This window comes from Aspergillus oryzae, chromosome 1, assembly GCF_000184455.2.
Source record: "Aspergillus oryzae RIB40 DNA, chromosome 1".
Classification (NCBI taxonomy): Eukaryota; Fungi; Ascomycota; class Eurotiomycetes; order Eurotiales; family Aspergillaceae; genus Aspergillus; species Aspergillus oryzae.
Window position 1 is genome coordinate 3,663,997 of NC_036435.1, and position 23,080 is coordinate 3,687,076.

The window sequence follows — 23,080 nt, forward strand, 5'->3', positions numbered from 1 at the left end:
CTGTTGTCAGATCAGCAGGTTCCATTATTGGGAGTAGTGTGACTCGCCACTACATTTGTTTCGTGGTCACATGGTCTTGATTTCGTGATGTGTTGTGTGAAGTTTTGTAGATGTGCTCATGTCTTATAATCGGTGGATAGTTCAATTGATTTCATCTTTAGTATGTACTTGTTCGAATTTCTATACTGATTATTAGCATATATATGAACCACGTAGAGATTTTTATTACTTGGGTTATTATAGTAAAAGTATGAAAGGTTATGTGTAACTTCTCTGTTGGGAGGACAGGGGATTGCGTATGGGGACTCGAAGCATTTATTGTCCATGGAACTGTGGACTTCCGAGGACGTTGAGTTCCGTCATGATGATAGTCATCAGTCTGCGTTGTACAATCTCTTCGAGAGAATGATCTGTGCTCCTATCCTGCGGCATTTTAAGAGTGTCTATGGTGCAGTGCAGTATATATCCAAGAAGATACCGACGAGATCATTGGAACAACAAAGTATAATTCATAGTCTGGTATAGCTATATTTCATGTCTACATGAGCATAGCACTGTAAGATGAATCTCCAATCGAATGAACGACATCCAAAAACATAAACGCATTCCAAAAGGGGACACCTGTACAAAATGGTATCAAGTCTGTTCCTTGCTCCCCGATCAATCAATCCCTTTCCCAAATGTTACAATCGCCAAGCACAAAAACGACAAAAATGAGGAGAGAAACATAACAAATTATCAAAGAAAGAAACACGCATGCAAACCAAGGTCGAGAAACGCCGGCCTGTTTTATCGCAAGATCCTGGTCCCTGTACAATCTCCAAATGAAGTGGATAATAATCACGAGCCCATAGAGCGTGGGTGGAGACAGTCGCTCACAACCCACTTCCAGCGGGCTGAAGGCAAAGACAAAAATAAATATAGAGTGAAAAGGGTTATCAAAGAAGTGAAGAGAAGAGTTGTCGTTTCATCGATTAGATCGATGACCCTGAGAGCGATTAGCTACCCATTCCATTCTGCATCATGTTCTGTTGCTGCTGCTGTTGCATCACCTGAGCTTGTACAGCCGCAACTTGATTAGCACGTTGTTGCTGAGCAGCCTCACGTTCTCGTCGAATGATTTCTTGGACCCAAAGTTTGGCATTTCTTTCAAGCCCAGCATGATACTGCTGCGCGACTGATGGCGGGTATTGATTGGGCGGGCCGTACTGCCCCATGAAACGACTGGCCATTTCCTGTCGTAATCTTAACAGACGTTGTTGATAGAGCTGGTTGTATCGCTGTGCCATAGCTCCCTGCATGTTGGCTCCCTGGAGGTTCTGGGGGAGCTGGCCACCGTTTGCTTGAGCAGCTGCCATCAGCAACTGCTGCTGTTGTGGGTTCATCTGGGAACCGCCCTGGTGCACCTGGCCTTGCTGGCCTTGTGATTGAGGTCCTTGCCCATGCTGCTGCTGTTGCGCCATCTGCATTTGCGCGAACTGTGCCCGCATAAGTTGTTGTTGGTAAATTTGAGGGTTCGGGATCTTCTGTTGCTGTTGCTGGTGGTTCTGCTGTTGAGCCTGCAGCATCTGCTGCTGATGCGATTGAATGTTTTGCTGCGCGTGCGCGTTGGCCTGGAGTTGAGCAAATTGCTGCGGCGTGAGCTGCCCATGCCCGAGGTGCCCTTGTTGTGCAAGCATTTGTTGTCTCTGATGCAACAGCATCTGCTGCTGTTGAGGTGTAAGGCCCATGCCACCTGTCATTTGTGGAGTACCCATCATAGCTTGGCCCATCACCGGCGTCGGTGCCACTGTCGAGCGGCCGGGGCTGGCGTGACTCATTCGTTGTGTTGGTGTTACGTTGCGCATAATTGGTGTAGCATGGGACATGGCCGGTGTTCCTTGAGTCATCTGCGGGGTTCCATGTCGACTATGGCCTTGCTGGCTCCTCGAAGGAGCCATTGGGTGGCCCATAACATTGGGGTGGGCATGCTGTAGCGCAGAAGGGGGCCGTGGAGGGCTGCCAGCGCCCTGCATAGACGATGTCATACTCATTGGCACGCCTCCCTGTGCTCCCATGGCATTGCCAGGCAAAGGCGACGAGGTATTGTGCGGCGTCTGGTTGCGAGCAACTGGAGAGGACTGTGGCGCTTGGCTGACTCCATTTGCTTGAGGCATGACGTGGCGACCCTGTTGCTGCGCGGCAAGCTGTGCCTGTACTTGTTGTTGAGCAGCAAGATGCTGTCTCCGAGAGTCCTCTTTAGCTTGCTCCTCTGCCTGCCGTTGCTCCAGGGCACGGCGCCTTTCTCTTTCCTGTTCTTGCTGCTGCCTCTTGGCCAATTCTTGCTTGAGCTTGATTTCGTGCTCCCGTTTCGCTTTCTCCTCATGTTGCATGCGAATGTTTTCCAGGGTTTTGAACCGGGAGAAACGAGGCTCGAAAGGTGCACCGCCGCTTGTATCATCGACGGCAGATTTAGGGCCTCCTGCGCCCCCAGAGGTAGTTGGCTCGAGCCGTTCATCCATGATAAGCATGAATCGCTCCTCCTCAGCGGCCAGTGCTTCATCAGCAGCAAGTTCCGCCACTGTCCGCTTCCTTCGTTTCGGAGATGGTGGCGGATCATTATGGAGAGGGCTCTCCATGAATTTCAGTAGATCTTGAGCAGCATCCAGGCTTTGCACAGGCTCTAGGAAGAGTGGTGGTGCTAAAGCCCTCGTCAGTTTGGCTTCGCACTCAGCAAGATCCTGCGGTTCGACAAGCATCTTCTGTCTTTTTGCAACAGGCCCACGCTCAGGTGGGTTAGTGGAGCCGCCGGGAGACGGAGGCGCAGCAGATGAAGCCGCTTGAGTACGTGACGCAGAACTCGTGGCTCCCTGCTTTGCAGCCTTTGGATCGGGTGTAGTAGCAAGCAAAGCTAACTCTGCTCGTAATGAGTGAGGAGTAGGATGAAGAACAGTGGTAAATACACGGGGTTTTGGAGGAGTCTGCTTGTGTTGAGAAGAGCTCGATTCACTCTTTTCGGGTTGTTCTTGGGAATCGCTGGCGTGCTCTCCGTTGGCGTTAGTGTCTGACTGGGTTTCGGCCTCCTTTGATGTTGGTTTCTCAGAGGTCAACTGGTTCTGTTTCGGGTAGGGTACATAGGCCGATGGCGTAACATGTTCGTTGTAGTTATGAATAGAGAACGGAGTATTGCTATCATTCGTCGAGGGGGCAGTTGACTTTCTGGCTTGGGCTGACACGGACTTGTGATCAACCACGCGGACAATGAGACAACCTATCAACACGGTTTAATGAAACGCAGCGTAAGTATTATATTACAGGCTAGTGCCTACCTTCGTAGAAACGAACGTTGGCCCGCAACAGCTCCTCTATCATATCATGGGGAACGGTCCCGGCACGAATATGTTCGATGATAACCTTCATTTCAGAATTATAGGGGAAGCTTCCATCTTGTTGCTCAAAGCGGAAATGGGTAGGATGAAGATGTAAAATGAGAGACGGGGGGCATTTGCCGTATTTCTTCAGTATATGTGACGTTGTTTTCACTGGAAGGGATACAGCTGTCAGCATACAGGGGCGCCGCACATAGAGCTTGCGGAAACTCACCATAAGGCTCAGGACACTTCTTGCCTAGCCGGCGCTCATTGTCCGTGGAAAGAGTCCTGGCCAATGGCTTCGCTAACCGCATTCCTTGGTCACCTGGCTTTTGCGCCTCTTTCTTGGGCCGATTAATGGAGGTCTTGACGCCATTCGAATCAGCCGCACCATTGACCCCGTTTGTGACCGCACCACTTGTCGAGCCCGCAGGGCCTGGTTGATTGGAACCCGGAAGGCGCTTGGAGGTCGGTTGTGGGGACGAGGAGGACTGTTGAGGCTTTACCCCATTGACCCCGGTTGGAACAAAAGGCGGGGGCGGCCGTTTCATCTTAGGCGGGTGGGAGGTTGGTTTGGAGATCGCCGTTGCCATATTGTCGGCGATAGGGGTGCGACGCGATCACAGCAAGCGGCTTACGGGCGCGACTTCTCGGGATATGAATCCGAAGATGACAGAGGGAAACCGTGCTCCGAGTATGATATAACCGGAGCGCGAGACATGTGGGGAGCGGAGGACGGGACCGGACGACAACGTATAGACCGGAGTCGACGCGGAACTTTGGACGGAGCCCGGAGCCGCTAGAACAGAGGAATACTAGTGTCCATCGAACAAGCACCTGCAAAGAAGGCAGGGGAGGTTCGGAGAGGCTGATCGGGTGACGGAGATGGTGCTGCAGAGGGAGTTTGGTGATGCCAAGCCGCGGGCGACGTGAAGGAGGTCTGGATCATGTGACTACCGACCACTGCATCGGGTTAGGGCCCTCTCTCCTCATACCTCGAATCTCACCCTATGTGTTGTTTGTGCTTGCAATTCTACGGGTTCACAATGAGATTGGCTGGCTTACAAAGGCGCTTTCAGCCTTATTATTTGTGTGACAGATACAAAGAAGACAAGAAACACGGGGCCGTGGTAGTGGTATTGGTATCCTTAAAGCATGTCCTTTTCATAGCTAGACTATATGCGCAGCAGACAACATTACCAAATCAGAAAATATAGCTCGTAAAACTCAGGGGAATCAAAGCAGGTCGTAAGGGTGATGAAAGGGAAATGACACATATGAACAAGTGAAATAAACATATCGACACAGCCACCCAAGAAATTGACTTGACATCTAGTCCAGGCCAGACACTCTTCGTCGCCAATCGTCTCCGGTACGGAGCACGTCAACGACATCAATGCGCTTGCCGATGCCAGTGGTGCCCTCCTTCTGCCACCACTTCTCACCACTGTCGGCCAAGGCAGATTCATCTTCACTGTCGACGAGGCCTCCTCGCTCGCCGACGACAACCACTACCTGTCTGACCCACCGGGTGATATGCTGTACCGGTTCTCCTTCCTTTCCAGTGAGGGACTCTTGGACGTAAACAATGTCAGGAGAGATGTGTCGCACGAGATGCACAAAGCCGGTAGATGTGCTGAAAGGCATAATCATGCTCTCTTTCTCGGCAATTGCTTGTGCCTGGGTATACAGCGTTTTGAAGAGCGGAGTCTGGTCATCCTGGCGAGAGTCCGAAGCGTTCAGGTCGCCAATTGGTGGCTCACCGGGGGATAGGACTTCTTCAGGAGCGATGTTTGAATAGGACGAGGTGACAGACATGGTAGGATGGGATCCAGTGCCCTGGTTAGGAGCGTGCTTCAAGCCTGGTGCGTAGATCATAACAAAGACTCGAGTGGTATCGGGGTCGATATGTTCCGGAAGATGGGAAAGGATAGACTGTGGCATTATCAGTAAGTGAAATTATGGGAAGGGGACGCTATCACTTACAGCGTGATCGGAAGTGTACTCCTCTGGGTCCAAGCGTGAGGTGTCCGATGAAACCACAATAGCTACCGTTTTCTTCTTTTTCGAACCAGAGGACGTGCCAGCAGCGACTCCTGGGCCGGGAAGAGTTCCGCTCGCAGTCGGTGCAGCGAGATCCGGTAGATCTCTGCGGGATCTTGATTCTACCTCTTCAGACCACCTCGAATGATCTTCGAAGTCGCCCCTGTCTTCTTCTCGGATGGATGTAAGAGCACCACCTACAAACGCGCCGGCAGCAGCCATACCAGCTGCGACTCGCTTGCTGGCACCATCGAAAATCTGCTGAGGACTAGGAGTGCGTCGCAAGGCTCCCTGCATGCGAGCTACCATGCTAACATCGTCTGTATCATGAATATCCGTCGCTGTTGACCTGGCATAGTCTCCATCGTATCCGGGAGGGAGCTCGTCCCCGCCGCGGCCGGGCGCGGGGAAGCCATCGTCACCTCGAGGGTAGTTGCCATCATTGTCTTCATCTTCAATGCGTTCACTCCAGATCCAGGCTGCAACACCGGCTGCTGCGACACCTACTGTCAATGCCAAGGGCACCCAGTATCCCAAGGCTGTCCGCCTTCCCGACGAGCTGAAGCCAGTACCCGCTCCAACCCGCCGACGACGAGCATCCGGGGGGAAAGACATTGTGGTCGCTGAGGTCAATTAGGGCTGGCGCATAAAAACAGATTGATTGCGATAATTTAAATCACATCGCAAGCCTGTTCTAGAAGATGGGTGTGGGCTGGAAGGACAAATGAAGGGCAGGAAAGGAGGAGCACTCGCATGGCTGGGGCAAGGCCTCGGACCACCCGAGAAACATGTGGCTGGTGATAATCTCCCCTGTTTACCGCGGGTGTTTACCATTACGGTATCTGCCGGCAGGGAAACCTACGTATTTTGCATTGTTTGTCTGTATCTATACATAGCATTGCTGAGTCACTATCGCTATCGGCACGTGATGTCACTTCTTCGATCGAAATCATTGTTGGAAGATGCTGGTGGTAAAGACAAATAACATCTAGCATCGGCTGTTTCGTATCTTGATTTTCCGTCTTGCTCGGATTATACGCCAGATTGTGTGGGGATTTGACGTTCGACATCTAAAGGAGTACCATTCACTTTGAAACCGTCTCGATATATTCGCTTTTCTCCGCCCTCTACCCCGCGACGATTATAATGCCGCCAATTGTTGATCGATCCATATAAAAGTGATCAGGCACCCCATCGGCATTCGATTGCAAGGCCTGTGGTTGCCACCATGCAACGCTCTGTGCCTGCTTTATCAACCGGCTTTCAAGCCCTAGTTACATAAATAACGGCATCTCTTGAATTACTCCGTCTTGCCGACCTTAACCACGTCAGAGTCTAACTTCTTCCATATAATCAGATTGACGCATGAATGGTTACTCGGAGCGCGCCCGGCACTACTTTCGTCTGGTACAGTTGGCACAATAACAACCCACGGGCCGTCAATGGGTGCTGAATAAAACGGCCGTCAGGGTGGACAGATTGATATTTATAAAACAAAGGGTAGAGAAGAGGGTGTCAAAGATGAGGTGACGGGCTTCCGCTGCCATTACCCCTCTTGAGCAGGGTGGGAATCTTCAAGATTTCATCCCATGAATGAACCGTCTGCTCTTCGGCTTGGCCTTTCAGATCTGCTTTCTCCATGCCGGATACATTAAGAAACGAAGGACAGAAGGGGTTTCTCTTCAGGCACTCATCTCGTTCAGAGTGTGCGACGGCGTAGATGATGTTGGGCTACAACGGCGCACAGATTCACGCCTACCGAGTTAAACAAAAGGCTTTCTTTAACGAAAGTTTGAAAATGCCAATAAAAACCATATCTGGTGGAAATCAAGCTAGACTGACAGGCAGGACTGACAGGCAGGTTCTGAAAGAGAGCTGCGACGGAGAGAAATCCCCACACCGGAAAAGTGAGGACAGGGAGAAAGCGGCAGCCTTGACGGCGACACTCTCGAGGAACAGATCGATCTGGAAGCTATGTGCGCAACCAAAGCTGATGCTAGCACCTTCCACAATGAAGCCTGTCTCAAAAAGTTTTGACACTTGAAATTTTGTCTCGTCTCCAAGCCTTCAGGCGCCGGGCCCAGTCGATGACCGCCAAGAAGGAGGATCTCTTTATATCCTCAAACCTATCTTAGGATCACACATTCGCATTTGCCGTTGCTCTTCACCCCTCTAGGCTCGAATCCGTCGAGGGATCCGGCTGCGCGATACAATGCTCCGCACAACCAGAAGATCGCATATCCCGCTGAGTGGTCCAGCGCAGCACAGTTACCAAAACTGGCTGCCTTCTTGTCCAGGATACTTCCATAGAAGAAACGGGTGTCATCAAGGAGCCCATGATAGGGCAAAGTGCCACATCGCCGGTGGTACCCGGCTGACCCGCTGCGTAGTCAGGACAGTCATTGGCGGACGTTGCTGATTGACCGTCTGTCGTCTGAGTAAGATCAGATGGAAGGATTCGTATGACAGTTCAGTATGGTCGCATTGTCACTGGAGCGGTGGGTGCTAAAACGAGAAGTCTGTAGTCTTCGTAGAGCCGAACAAAGTTTTCTGTCACTGTGACTGGAAAATCTGATAGATCTCCTTCCATGCCAGCGCCATCTGGTAGCAGCCAACTACATATTACGTCCTATTTAAGCTCTATGGATCTATGGAAGGATCAAAGATTACTGAGATATACGGAGTACCAACTGAAAAAGTCAAGATAGCTAAATTAGAAAGAAATACCTTTCTCCATGAAACCACAACCCCGGATATTACCATGAAACTACTAATGTACAAACCACCGAAGTAATAATGCATGTACATACACCGAGTAATCCCCAACCCCACCGACAAAGACCCAGAATCAAAGAAGACGAAGAAGAAAAAAACTCTCAAAAGAAAAAAACAAACAACCAAACCCTCCACAAATGACATCACAACCCCAACCGCATGTGAATATGCAAAGACCAGATCCACACCGTACACGTCAATTCCCACGCCCTGCACCTGCATAAACGCCAAGAGAAGGGCACTTTTCATGTGGATGTAGCTGCACCGATGTATATGCGTTGCCACTCAACAAAGCTTCAAAGAACAAGAATCCCCCCTTAAATAAAAAGCAAACCGAATAAAGAGTGTCAGAACAAGAGAGAAGGAAGTAGGAGAGGTCTAGACCAAAACCGCCCTCTCTCTTCGGCCCTTAGCTGTGACTAATATCCATAATGTCCGGGAAGACAAAGCCACGGGGGTGCAGTTGCGAGATATCTCTGATAGGTTGTTTGCCTTTTCCGGTGCCGCAGGTTCCGTCGTCGGGGAGATGCAATTGGTCGGGGGAATCCAGGTTGAGCATGCTGGGGTCAATGGTGGCGAGTCCCGGTGTTGGCGAGAAGAGGAGCATGTCGAGGTCTTCTGGTGGATCGTGGTTCTTGGATGAGTGTCTGGGGGATTCGTTTGATGGGGAAGGGTCAGTGTAGGGTGTGGTAGTGCTCTCGTATGGTGTATTTTCCGTCGAGAGGGTGTTATTGTAGGCGTATGAATTGGATCTGGTGTGGTGATGGAGATCTAACTCTTGGAATGTCTCATTTGTGTGGATATCCCCGTCATATTCGGCGGAGAAGATTGGATGAAAGAGAGTGGTTGTACGTGCATGATGGCCTGCTCTCTCGTCCAGTGCCCTGGGGTGATTGAGATTCTCGATTGAAGGTCCAGGCTCCCCGAGCGGGGACAAGGGACGGAGGATAAGCTGAGGGAACTGATTCATAGCGACGGGGGGTCCATTGAGCGCCTCGCACGGACGCCGTGGAAGTAGTGAACCGGGATTACCATTAACGTTATGAAACGAGCTAGTCTGAGCGTCCAGAGTAGGGAGACCCTGTGAGTACGACCCGGTTCTCAGATGGCCCAAGCCCATCTCTGCCTCAAACGATGCCATTGTAGACTGTGTCGTCGGCATCACTACACCACCACCACCATCATTAGACAAGCAGTGAGATCGCTGTGCCACATGCTTGCCCCCGGTCCTCTGTCTATGCTCACCCCCATACCCATCAGCCAACATCCCAATCATACTAGACGAAACATAGAAGAAATCACTCGCCGGCCGATACCCCGTCATAGACCAATTGAGATCCGAGTAGTCCGCGCGATCCCAGTGCTTCATCAACGCAAATAGAACATCAAACGCATAACCCGGATTCATGTGAAAATCCCGCTGACCCCGAGTACAAAGATACGACTGGACCTCCAAGCCGCGGACATACGGATCGTCCTTGGTATACTTTGCCTTCGCGACACCCGGCTGCATCCAGCGCTTGTGGTCGCCTCGGGCGTAAAACCGGGCCACCATATCCAGGAACCCTTCTTCATCTGCCGAAACCCCGAGGATGTATTCCATGTTCTGGACGGTTATGAGCAGACGCTGCATTGTGGTTGATGCGCCCCAGGATGGGTATTTCTGATGCTGTTGGCATATCCAGCAGTCGGTGTCGATGAGCGCTGTGGTTGCGGTCTGTTCTTTGTGGTTTCGGGCCTCTTCGAATGCGCAGGTCATATAGGAGACGATCAGGTGGGTGCAGGCGTGCCAGAATACGACCATCTGACACATTGTGCTGTTGGTGAGGAGGGTATCCGCTATGTTGCTGTTCCAGTATTTAGGGGAGCTTGTGTCGAGTCTGGTTACTTCCAGGGGAGCTGTGCAATTGAGGCGAGACTTTGGAGATGCGATGATGGGTAGAGGCATTGGGAGATGAGTGTGGTGGCTACATGGTCTGGCAATGTGGGATATGCCATGTTTGTTTGTGTTACTGGATATCTATGTGTTAGCGATTTGCTGTTTGTAGATAGCTTTGGTGAATGGGAGCAGTGAATATAGGGTCAGTGTTGTGCTGTGCAGCGCTTGTTTGGATCTGTTTAGCAGAGTGAATGTAGTGTTTGATGCTCTTTCCTGGAGGATGATTATAAGCAAGTAGTGATATAGATAATCGTGTTGGTTTAACCTGAGGATGTTATAGTGCTTCGATTGGAAACGGCTTTGATGTGAGGTCTATAGATTGTTTTGCGACAGAAGGCAGGTTACGTCTGCTGTTGGGCCAATAGGGCTAAGCGTACGAACATGGTCAGAAAAACTTCGCTGGAGGCCTGAGGCAAGAGTTCCCAAATCTATCTATGCACTCAGGAGCAGCTTCTAGAACACATAGTACACTATTGATGCTTTTACTATAAAATCAACAATCACACACTTTTGTCAGGCCAAAAGATACGTAGTGCAACATCATCCTTGGTTAATGAACAAGTATAGTTATATACAGGGACACTGAGAAACAACACCAGGAATAAAACCTTGATTGAAGCTTGTAGCTCAGATCAATAAGTTAAGCTCCTGCTGCAGTGCATTCGTCTTTTACAGTCCAGACCCATCACACAGAGAGATAGTACGCAGGATTCGATTCATATCGTTCTATACTGTATATACATACTACGGATCAGATACTCCGAAACTATTCCTATCGTAAAAGCACGACCATATCTCTGAAATACGATCTTCCAACTAGTTCCGCGGTAGGGCTTGTTATAGTGAGACATCCCACCTCCCACCCAACCCTATTTACCAATCAATGCACCATCCGTACCAGGAAACGAACCTTAGTACACACACACACACAACGACCGATAAAATCCAAGAAGCCGGTACAGATACCTCACAGCGTCTCCATCAGCATAGGTGTAGGTACACGATTCGACCAACCGCGAAGCAAGGAGCGAGCGCGCACCGGGCCAACTTTTGTGATGGTGGGCCACTAAGTCTATAAATATCACGATTTGAGTCAGTTTCCACAGATGGACGTAGAATTGGAACTCCGATCGATGTTACCGCTTTTTAATATCGGAATATGGGAGTGGATGGACAGCCTGGTACTGTAGCAAGCATTGTCTACTCTTTCTTCTTCTCGAATGTTCCAGAGAAGACCGGTCTTACTGTACATTATTGCCATCGGTATTAGCATTCGCGATTAGGTAGATATGACTTCCCAGGTATGCAGAAGAATGTAAGACACGCCATTCTTGTTCCCAGTCTCGATTGAGCTGGTGTTGACTGGATGAGAGGTATCCACTGCATGTCTCAAACCTCATCCAACACACGGAATGTAAGGTATCATACAGTAATGCAAAGAGCGAGCTTTACGTATTGTCCAGACACACACAAACATCTGAGAAAGATAAGTGTATAGGGGACATTACTTCGTTCGACCTACATATCTGGTACCTTGTCACTAGCGTCCACCGGTTTTGATGCACCATGTACGTTGATAGCGCTAGCCCATCAGCAACTAGAGATTATCTCCGAGGCGCACATACACATTCCAGCAACCGTCCTCAAGCCAACAGTCTGCTGCGGGTCACATGGGTGGATGATGACAGGGAAGGTTACTTCCAAGGAATATTCAGTCAATCTTCATACATTTCACGATGACCAAAGTTTAGCCCGGGGGGTTCTTGTTCTTGGTTTACTTTCGCTTAGACATTGAAAGGCGGTACTATCCGTAAGTGTAAAATCGATGGGTAGTTCATGTTGGCAATAATCGTCTAGTATTTGGAGAGGCACCCCTTCGTATCTACCGACTATAAAAAAAAAATAAAAGAAAAAATAAAAGAAAACGAAGAAAAGCTTTGGTGGATCTCAGCCAGCCAGGGCCATCCCCTCATGTCAGAATATGTCAGAATATGTCAGAATATGTCAGAATATCAAAGAGCGAGTCTTCCTCACCGGCCGAAGCCCCGCTTAGTGACTACCCATTAAAGCGACATGCAGATTCCGCTAATCGTGGCTCGTGGAAACTTTGCCCATCAACATGACCATCTTGTCGGCTTTACACCAATAATAGAAAACTACTGATGCCGGCAAAGAATATGGAAGAAAAAAAAAAGAAAATGAAAAAACAAGTGAAAGAACTAGACTCTTCAATACTTAGTACTCGTAGTGGAACCATTCATCCAAATGGAATGATCATATGACTCTTGGTTTGTGGTATGCGGATAACCTCTGCATGGGGACGAGGGCGCTGTGTGACCAGTGTGGTAAACACATACTTCTACAGGTACACGGGGATCCCCTTCGACTCGCCAAATGGGGTACTCCTGGGTCAACTTGGGTCGTACCGATGTTTCATGTTGAAGTATCTGCAATGCATAGTGAACTGTCCCGTACGCTTGGTGGGATGTAACCGGAGATATATAAAAATGGCGGGAGCACCGGTTGGGGACCGTAGGTGTTTGACTGCACATGCAGCTGTACGTGGACTATGGCAATATGGTATATAGGGCAATTATGTATCAGGTTTATTGCCATCGGAAGTTTTTTAGGTCGAACTGTAACTCTAGCTCAATTGGATAAATACCAAGTAGTAGTAGTACCGTACCAAGTCTCAATAACCGTAATCATGTGAGCAGATGCGGGGAAAAACGGCCATTGTGCCTGAATACACAGGTAAGGTTCCTGGCAGAGGGAATTGACTTTTCTGGGTTCATGGCTTCCAAATGTCAGGTACATACTAGTAGGTTGTCAAGGGAAAGTGTATGTACAACCATGGTAGTATGTATGGTTCTTTGGTCGGAGTTTGCATAATTAGTTAAGCGGAGATAACTATGAACATTATGATATCGCTTACGAGTACGAGTACGCTAGCCATCCAACGTTGACCCTTTCTGGATTTGGCCGACCGTTCCATGTTCGACCCGCTGGTATTATCATTGTGGAAAGTCGTTTGCCCACTGCTAGTCCTCTGTACTCCACACTTTCGGTTATTCCCCAGATATACCTTGTATCTGTAACTACGCGACCTTTGTTCGCAGGTCGGCCAGGATTAGTTATGATCATCCCTTGTTGGACCCCGTCCTTAACGCCGCCCCTGAAACCGCGTCGTTCTTACCTGGAAGGGACTGGTGCAGACATGGATATAGACCATCCTCTTTCACACATGTCACTCTGACAGCATTCCGGGTTCCTGAATAAATTATCAAGAGGAACGTGCGCTTCCCCTTCCAATCACGTACGGCTCTAATTTGGCCACGTAGGAGTTGTCATGTTGGAGCCCCGGATTGTCATCATTCCACCCCTGCACATTTGGTATGCGAAGCAAGTCGAGGCCAGAGGGGGTCGAAGCATTTGTCATAAGAGGAACCACTTTTTAAGTGCGTAGTTGAATTGCACCGCCGCATTGGGCAAGCTAAAACACTCGAGGGGGGAAAAAGTTTGTTTACTTTTTCTTTATTTTCCCTGGTCGTATGTATTTTAGCGGTCGAAATTAACCCCTCATAGTGCTCCGTAGAGAAAGCTGGCAATGTGGTAAGAAAGGGGAAAAAAGAAAACACAAAGGATGAAAGTAAAGCTCGGGGTTTATTTAAACTCTTTGCCACCCCTGAAGGCGTGTGAATGGAAAATCTCCGTAGACGATATCAGAAATTATGGAGAATACTCCATAAACAATGAAACCCGGTCGCTCTTTTACGATAAAGGGAATGAAACGGAGCTCCTGCCAATTTGAAAGTGAGGATCCTTAACCCCGTCTGAAGGAGCCCTTCCGTCCCTAGTAGATTATGCATTACCATTCCATATCCACTTGGCTCCATTCTCACTTTTGCTCTCCATATAACTGCCGCAAATCAATGGAACCATGGTAGTTGAAATCCAGTGTGTCTCCGCAGTGTCCGCACCGTATGATGCTTTCTCCATACTTCTCACATACTCCGTAGTCTCGAGACTAGCACCCATAAAATGCCACCACTCCACGGAACTTGTCGTGTTCAGATTCTCTAGGAATGTCCATTGCCGTTGTTCCCCACCCTCCAAGGCAGATGGAGAGATAGATACCTTAGATATGGAGGAACATTCCATAGGGACAATTTCCCGGGTCACGAGGATTTTAACGTAGATGACAAGTCTGACTCGCAGGGATACCGAGTTCCTTGGATCAGATAGGGATCCATGCTTCAGCAGAAGGTCCTGCACAATACCCCTCAATCCTTCTTACGCAGATAAGATTGCGGATGAAACAACCACTACGATACCTGTGCCGCGTCAGTTGGGAAAATCCCAACAAAGCGGAGCAGTGACTGCCTCATCAGGTTAAATGGAACTTCCACAGTGTTGATAAGAGTTTTCTCTTTCTTGCGCGAACGGCAGATGGTGGGGAAATGAGGTGCAGACGGTCGAATGAAATCTGAAACTCGAAGGACGGAGGGTCCATGATATGCACCCGCCGCCGTCAGGTTGAGTGACGCGGTTGGCGAGCGAAAGGCCCCGAGTCGAATCAAATGCTGGTTTGTGGTGTCGATCACGCGGGAACTCCTTACATTGATCTGCGTGAGAGACTACTTACTTGAGCTAATGTTTATTCTTTTTTGATTTCTTTCTTATCTTTGCTTTCATACAAATCTATGAGGGAGTAGTCGAGTATGGTGTATGTAGCGCCGTATAGAGGCTGGGTATCCGGAACAATCACTACAGAGCAAGAAATGGAGGTGGCCTATTGCGAAATAACCGATAGTCCACTTGATAACGATATTCCTTGATATGTATGGTCCGATCTGTTGAAAGGGAAAAAGAAATACCAAAAAAATAATCAAAAAAGTGGGTCACCGATTGTCCCCATGCATATCGGCTCAACCCAACCGAGATCACTGTTCCCTTCTGTTCTGTAGTAAAATCTCTAACAGGTGAGCCATATGTGATCCAGCTCATGAACGTTGTCTACACCGACAATGTCACGAAGACATGAAGAGAGACAACACAAAGCGGACGCATCAACAAGAGTGATCTGAGAGTCAAAACAAAGTGCCGTGGCGTTTCTATTGAAGTTTCCATAGGTCCCCTCACTTCGTGATTCCAACACATTAGAAACCTTAGGAGTTTAAATAACGTATAGGAATTTGCACGTAAGCGAATATTTCCCTCTTATTATCAGGGTCTCCACGGATTGTTGCCAGTCTCTCGGTTCACTCCAAGGCAGCCAAGAATTGTATTGTACCAGAAAGTTAATTTAGTAGGTCGGTAGCCGCCTTGTATGTATCACTGTGGTATTCGGTATGGGGTTTATGTACATAGGTATACACTTGGGTATAAATCATTTCATGGGTTGCCCTCCTCTATAGGGTATTATATCCGTGAAACATGAAGATATATTAAAGTATATTGTATATCTTTAGGGCAATGAACCACATTTGACTCTCAAACAGATTTCCTGCTTCGGATCCCTACGTTTCAGAGGGTTAATGCCCATGTAGTAATGGTTAGTAATGCATCTTGCACTGCATGAGTAGGCCGGATCCTAATCTGGCGATTTTTGAGTGTACATTAGCCTCACTGACCGCTAACCAGGCACGTCCAATAGAGCCACGTTTTCCTTTCTTTTCGCCTATCTGGCTTTTTTCTTTCTTTCTTTTTTTTTTTTTTTCCCTCTTCTGCCGCTTGATACCCTGCCACCATGTATGTATAAACAATTCTACTACTCCGCGCATGATGCCTACATAACACCCTTGTGGATGGCTTGCGAATCTCTCGTTTCGACGATAAAAAGATGACGTGCGACCAGTTGATAGTGAGATGTCTAACATCACATACATACACTAGTTCATCCTATACAGAAGCAGTCCGCCGGTTGCCTCGGAGTTAGCTCAACTGCTAGGCTAACGACTTAGTATCCATGGTACACGACCGGAAGGGTAGGAGGCTGCGACTGCGGACGCGAGAATGGTCAGTCCGCAAATTTGCTCGTACTCCGTACACAATCTGGGCCATCGATTAGGTTGGTGGAACAGAACTCCCTGATCCACGGGACTCCATAGCGGGAATCTCCCACGGTTTTGTGAGAATTACTAGGGTTATCCAAGAGCAGATTAGAAATTTTCTGGTCCTTTTCTGGAGGACTCGGGAGGCCGTTGTTGATTTGCCTGAAATGAAGGTGAATCATAAGATTCGATGACTCAAAGTAGGTGACGAAAATCTTGAGGATCACTATGCGTCCGCTATACCTATCTCAATCAACGATCTATTTATTTATTCCACCGGTCAGGGATGATAGGCTCCAATGACATCAGGCTCGGCATATCGTTGACCAAATATTATGAACTCCGTCGCTGGTACGAGTTCCTTCCTTTAGGAGGTAAAGAAAGCCAATGTCAGTGCTTCGGACCGCCTAGTTCAGTGGTTCTGGAGGAACGCTGTCTAAGTGTATACGCTAACGGAGCAACAGACAACCTGAACTATTTGGATTGGCATCGTAGCTGTACTAGGCAATTGTTAGTGGGAGCGACTAACTGTCTCCAGGATGTTTCTCCGAACCTCCGTGGTTTAGTTCTCGGGAGGGGGGGGCGACTCCATCCACCTGTGATGGCGTTACAGCTAAGAGTTTTAGCAACTGTGTGGTCGCAAATCAGCGTCCAATTTGCTCACCCGATCGCGCTTCACTTAGTTTACTAGAAATTAAATGGCCCCAGAGGTCGTGGCCTCATGCACCCAACGGCAACACGTTCTCTCCTAGCACTCTGTTACTACTTGCTTTTTTTCCTTTTGCCGCATTAGGACGATAAAAATAAAATTACAAAATAGAGAAAAGAAAATCAAAAGGGGACGCGGCTGATCATGGTATATTTGTTCCGTGTAGGAAATGTATGGAGTTACTCGGCTAGCACCTCTTGCCTCAGGCACAGTGGGCGTGTCCTTACCAAGAGAATAGTGTGTGTGTTTACCGTATGATATTTATTCTCGTAAGGAGTGCCGAAAAAGGGAGGGAAAATCGAATCTCTCTTATCCAGCGGTTTACCCCACAGATCAATTATATGTCCATTCCCACGAGCAAATTGTACATATGATGTTCATATTAATATCGGGCTGGATTTCTTGGCCGTGCTTCTCCCAATGGCAGCAATGCGTCCCTCAAGTGCATTCCACAGATTGACGTTGTTGTCACGGCTAGCGAGTAGATTGGAGAACTAAACTTAAGGGGGTTTGTTTCCCTGACCCGCCCGGGAGATGGATGGTATTTGTGGTATTTTTGGCATACCTTACCTACCATCTGGGTATGATTACCGGTACCTGGGAGGTACTTTGTAAGTAACTTTGGTCGACGGGCCGGGAGAGACGGCAGATCCGAGTCATACGGACTACTACTTGTATTTATGTAAGGTAGCAGTAGGCAACTCCGGCCGAACAGTCGTTAGTTACTGCTAGTATTCTGCTTGTACCAGTCTTTCCGTACGGTACAGCCCCAGAGTTGTCTTACCCATGAATGAGTGGTTGGTCGATGAATTGTAAAGAGGAGATTCAGGAGAACTTAATATGATATTAATATACCAAGTTACCAACAGTCGTCGATACGCACTTCGGTACTAGCCAGAAAAGGCTTTAGTTCTTCCTTTCGCAAGTGTACCAAAAATTTATTTTTTTTAGATTTTCTTTAATTATAGTAAAGAGGAACGAGTGCACACCTTCAGAGAAGTTTTGGCATGACTTGCAGCTAGATGCAATAATAGCAACAGGTGAAAATAGTAGGTCAAAACCGTTGCTGAGTCCTCATTCAGAAAAATTTCTTTTGTCTTGGACGGTTATTTTCATTTTACGTAGATTGGCTACTGGGATTGTTGAAGAGGTGTAAGTGTCTTCAAAAATCTTTTTTTTTCTCCGTGAATTATTATTGTTGTTATTATTTCAATTTTTTTTCCCTACTGCGTTCTTTGGTTCCTTGCGGTACCTGAATTGTTTCTACTCGCGTTCTTTGGAAAGGGCCGGCCGTCAGTCAGTCTCCGCTGCCTGTCACGATTCCCCTAAAGTTGACTAGCATCCATTCCACACCCATCCTCACCCTCCCCATTATCTCCCTATTCCCTTCCTTTTCCATTCCACGCCTTCCAACCCCTCCTGCTCCTCTTCCTTTCTCTCTTTCTCCTCCTACGGTCGTCTTCCATCTCATCCTCATTAATTTCCTCCGATCCAGTGAACGGCCCATCTTCTGCTTGAGTCAGAAGATTAGGTGCCCATTCTAAGGATCTGGTTTCTCCCCTTTTCTTTTTTTCCTTTTTTTTGCCCTACTTACTTTTTACTTCTTGTTCATTGTCGTTTGTTATCTTCCTCGTGGTTATCTTCATTTCTCCATATACTCGTCTCATTTTCGATTCGCTTTTGTACATGGCTCGACCGCTCTAGACAGCATTCGCCATCCTGGACCCTTGTGTTCCTTTACGCCTTTCTCGTTGAACTCCCTCTTCGACCATCGCCCAATTCGAGCCTTTCGTTTTCCTTTCCTGTGTCCCCGACATCATTTTCGCATTCATCCTAGCGTTTTATTTTTCTTTCTTTCGTTTCCTTTAATCGAGTCATATCTGTATAATCTATCATTTGCATTTGTTAGAACAGGTACGGACTTACGACTTCCCTTCTAGGGGGCGCGAGAACATGGTTATGGTGAAGAAACATCGATCGTGGATCGGCCAATCTTCGTCCTGCATTTCTTTTTCTGTGCGATCTTAGCTGACGGGCATGTGGTACAGGATCTCTGTTTTCTTCCTTTCTCCTCCCTCGAGTTACTCCTGACCCTATACCTACCTCCACCTGTGCCCTGCGGACGATAGCCAGTACACCCCGTTGGCATCGCATCCTTCAGACGTCGTTACTTACGCGTCAAACCCCTTTCCATCCGGTTACCGGAGGAGAACAACATGGCAGCGTTGGTACAGACAATCCCGCAACAAAGTGGCACGGTCTCTGTGCTTCAGACTCGTCCCTCTTCTTCCTCGGGCGCCTTTACTCCTTCTCAGTCATCACAACAGCAGAACTCGCGAAATTCAACCATGTCTTGGAATTCTTACAATACAGTCGGTGGTTCGGGGAGTTACAGGGTTGGCCACCAGGTCGTGGCACCCTATGCTTTCACTAGCACTCCCAATCTCTCCAGTTCGACCAACATGTCAAATCGGCAGTCATGGTCCCCTCACTTGAGGCCGGAGCATCGAACGTCCTCTGCTCCGTCGGCTCCTCAAGTGTCCCCAAGTCCTGCACACCCGGGAGTCAACTCGCGTTTTGCCAATCATCCTGCAGCTGGTTCTGTATCAACATCCTCTTCCAACTCTTCCGTCCAATCCTACATGTCGAAAGACGACACCGCTATCCCGTCGAGACAACCGCGTAGCGGCGAACCCCCTCTCCGTCCTTTATCCACCATTAACCTCTCTTCCCCCCCCTCTCCCAACTTTATGAACATTTCCTCTCCGACTGTTGCCCGCCCATCGCCTGATCGCTATCGTCGCGGTACTCGTCGACCGGATGGTGCCGGGGCTTCGCAGCCCGCCGCTAACCCAGTCAACGCACCTGGATCTGGCCGTCTTGCGCCGACGACGGACGACCACCTTTCACAATCGAACACTGCGTCAGGGTCTAAGGGACCGGCACAAGATACGTCTCGTAAACCTGGCCACAACAGGGTGCCCAGTGCCGATGATTCGTCGCGGACAGAAAAACAGCCAGAGTTGGCGAAGAGATACAGGCGACGAAGCTGGGGCAATATTGATAATGCTGGTCTCATTAATCTACAACTTCATCTGCCCTCATCGTCACCAATCCCAACAACAGGCGGCCACGATTATTTCGATCCAAGCCACCGGCCAAATTCGGCGCAGTCCAACAGAGACGCTTCGGGAAGCAACCATTCCCCCAATTCGTCAACCTCTTCTGTAAGAGCAAAGCGACATGGTGTCGGGATTATATACCATCAGTTGGCTAACATTAACCAGGTTCGTGATACGGCACATACGGAGTCTGCGTCGTCGTCTACCAAAGTTGTTGCTAAACCGGAAGATACTAAACGAACTACAAAACCCTCACCGTTGTCGCAACCTGTTACTCAAGATCCCACCCCTGGGAGTGCGACAACGGCACAACCGGAGTCTAAAGGGAAACAGGTTCCAACGGAGAGTCTTGCAACACAACGGCTGGCTGATATTACAAACAATGATTTCAAGAGACCCGGTAAATCCCGGTTGAGAAGGGCTTTCTCGTTCGGAAGCGCATCAGAACTTCTCAAGGCATCTGCTGCTCAAAGTAGCGCGAACAAGAGGGAGGCTATTGCTGCAGAGAAAACTCGGAGGGAACTGCTAAAGCAGGAACTGGGCCCGGAGCAGGCCGCTATTGCTGAGCAACAAGAAGCCAGTGGCCTTGGCGAGAGTATCTACTCCCACCACCAAGGCCGCTTCTTTAACAGCTCTACAGACAATTTGTCTGTCTCTTCTACAGCATCATCCGCTTCGATCATGCTCCGGAAGATGGGTAAGGGGATGAAACGGTCGACGAGGTCCCTCGTTGGATTATTCCGCCCCAAGTCAATTGTGAGCACGGCATCCAATGACGGCGTTATCGTCGAACCGATGGCACCTCAATTGTCCGTGGTCAACGTCGAAGCGGACCGGAAAGGCGTAGCTGCGAATCCGGACCCGCAAGATGTCCCTCGTGGCGGGACATTGTTTCCCAAGGTGGAACCTAAATCCCAAAGTCCCTCGGCTGCCGAAGATAGCGCTGCAGATAATTCTCAAATGCGTAAGAGCATTGTGGGAGGTGACAGGGAGCGGGCGGAGGTTCTAGCTGCAGTAAGGAAGGGTATCCTCAAAAGTGAGTTTTCCTCTCACGCTCTTGACCTAGCTAGGCTCTTGTTGGCTAACATATACGATCAGAAACCTCCGAAGCAGCAAATTCCACACCGAATAAGCAGGCCGAGCGTCACTTGACTACGAACCGGAGCGATTCACCTCATTCCAGTGCTCCCAGTACTCCTGAGGACCAAACACGGTCCGACAACCGACGTTCTGACGCAGTCCGGATCGCTGGTGAGGATGATTTTCTACCAGACGGGAGGTTCCTTGATTCCAAGGGAGCTTCCATTACACCAGCGGCTCCTAAAAGTCTCGTCTTCAGTCCCCGCATCCAGTTCCATGATACTTGGCCGAGCGGCGAGTATGATCGTCGTGGTGACATCGCCACCTGCAATCGACTGACCCCTCTCCTTGCCCAACAGATCAAAGAGGAGCTGAACAATTTCAAGATGGTAAGTCGAGCTGGAGCCCTCCGGACGGTTCCTTGATTAGCAAATGTTAACATAGCTGCAGGAGATGGAAGTTCACGAGACCTCGAAGATTTATACCCACTTCCTCTAATCCGCTGCATATCGAACGGCGTTTTTTTTTTTTTTTCTTTTCTTTTTCCCTCCCCTATTCTATCTGACGTTTGTGTCATTACTCTCTGGACGGCTGTTGGATCTATGAATGGCGTGGTTATCCAACATTGGTGTGTTGACTTGTAGACCTGCTTTTCTTAGAGCAACATTTGGGTTGCGTCTTCAGTTTCCTACTTGTGGATTTCGAAAACGCCCTTTTGACCCCGATTGCCGACTTCGCAAATCCCGGCCATTCACTTGTGTCTCTGCTATGTTCTCGGTGTTACGGCGCTAGCAGCTTGGTTTCCTTTGCGTTGAAATCTGTGGATTTTACATTGAAGAATGGATTGAAAATTGGAGCTGTGCATACTTTGTTTTTTTTTTTTTTTTTTTTTCTTTTTTTTTCCCTTTTGATTGTTTGTGATCATCCGGCTCCGATCTACCTTGCCTTGCAACCTTTGAGCTTCGATCTGTGCCGCTTATTCCTCTCCGAGCGCAATCATGTTTACGGATTCTTTTAATCTCTTCCATCTGCGGTCCATCGCAGTTGAGTTGCATCAGAGCCATCCAGTCTCTTATTTTGTGCTTTTGCAAGCGTGAAAAGGGCCATATCCCCTTGGTTGTTGTCACCGAGTCTTGGTATTCTATCTTTTTCAGCGCTTCTCGCTTTCTCATGCATGGCACGTCTTTTGTACAGCTTTCAGGGACTGGTCTATCATCATACTTGGCCTACTCTATTGTTTATTGACTGGGTAGTAAAATGCAGCAGTTCACAGCCCACCTCAGGGCAGTAATGATCCTCGGGCTTATTTTCCAAAACACTAGAACCATTTTCCGTATAAGAAGAGTACCATCCATCGGCTGAGTTGTCTTATATAGAATGCTGTCCCGGAGCGTCAAATTAGATTAGTGGTGATGTTGACCTTGCACCATGAACAGAGTCTTGTGAAGTAGGACCTATGTTTGAGAAAGACTACCTCTGGAGTTGCTCATCTTCGGGACTGTATGTCACTAGCGTCTTAAAGTATGTAGTCTAATAAACTATGGGCCTTTGGCTATGGCACTATCATTAAGCTAGCGGCCGACTACCTATAACCTAAGACAATAAATAGTATAAGCAACAAGGCTAGTCTCTTCTAGATCTGTGGTCTGGAAGTGGCCATTCTGCCATAACGGCAATTCGAGGAGGACCCTTCGGCTTAAACAGGGGCGTCAAAAGTACCTTGATTACACGGTTTCGTGGAGCCCCTTGTGATTCCCATGAATCAGCTATAACCCGTTTGTCTAAGGGGGAAGCGAGATACGGCTCAGGTGGTCTAGCTGTGATGATCTCGCTTCTTTTCCTTGGTTTGGATGGGTCTAAGGAGTTTTCTAGAAAAGCACTTGCAGGAGTAGGAATGATCCTGTTAATAGTGGGTAGATGTTATCATGCATCTTGATCTATACTCTTCTTTCCATTGTTCCTTGATTAAGTAAGTTCAGGTATTTAATCGTCAGGGAGTGGACACATAC

At 48.6% G+C, this 23,080-nt stretch overlaps 4 protein-coding genes across 4 annotated transcripts; 1 reads left to right on the plus strand and 3 right to left on the minus strand.

Annotated features, from left to right (window-relative positions):
• Nucleotides 1-998: 998 nt before the first annotated feature.
• AO090005001036 (uncharacterized protein) lies at nt 999-3,943 on the minus strand (the record flags this gene model as incomplete). The annotated part of the gene is made up of 3 exons (XM_023233529.1): nt 999-3,250; nt 3,309-3,536; nt 3,583-3,943. 3 exons carry the CDS (start codon nt 3,941-3,943, stop codon nt 999-1,001), a joined length of 2,841 nt encoding a protein of 946 aa, XP_023089200.1.
• Nucleotides 3,944-4,682: 739 nt separating this feature from the next.
• On the minus strand, nt 4,683-6,008 carry AO090005001035 (uncharacterized protein; the record flags this gene model as incomplete). Its single annotated transcript, XM_001817967.3, has 2 exons — nt 4,683-5,285; nt 5,337-6,008. The coding sequence occupies 2 exons, from the start codon at nt 6,006-6,008 to the stop codon at nt 4,683-4,685; spliced, it is 1,275 nt and encodes a 424-aa protein (XP_001818019.1).
• Nucleotides 6,009-8,577: 2,569 nt separating this feature from the next.
• Nucleotides 8,578-10,116, minus strand: AO090005001033 (uncharacterized protein; the record flags this gene model as incomplete). Its single annotated transcript, XM_001817966.3, has 1 exon — nt 8,578-10,116. The coding sequence occupies one exon, from the start codon at nt 10,114-10,116 to the stop codon at nt 8,578-8,580; it is 1,539 nt and encodes a 512-aa protein (XP_001818018.3).
• Nucleotides 10,117-19,085: 8,969 nt separating this feature from the next.
• On the plus strand, nt 19,086-21,569 carry AO090005001032 (uncharacterized protein; the record flags this gene model as incomplete). Its single annotated transcript, XM_023233548.1, has 3 exons — nt 19,086-21,027; nt 21,090-21,460; nt 21,522-21,569. The coding sequence occupies 3 exons, from the start codon at nt 19,086-19,088 to the stop codon at nt 21,567-21,569; spliced, it is 2,361 nt and encodes a 786-aa protein (XP_023089199.1).
• Between the last annotated feature and the right edge of the window lie 1,511 nt (nt 21,570-23,080).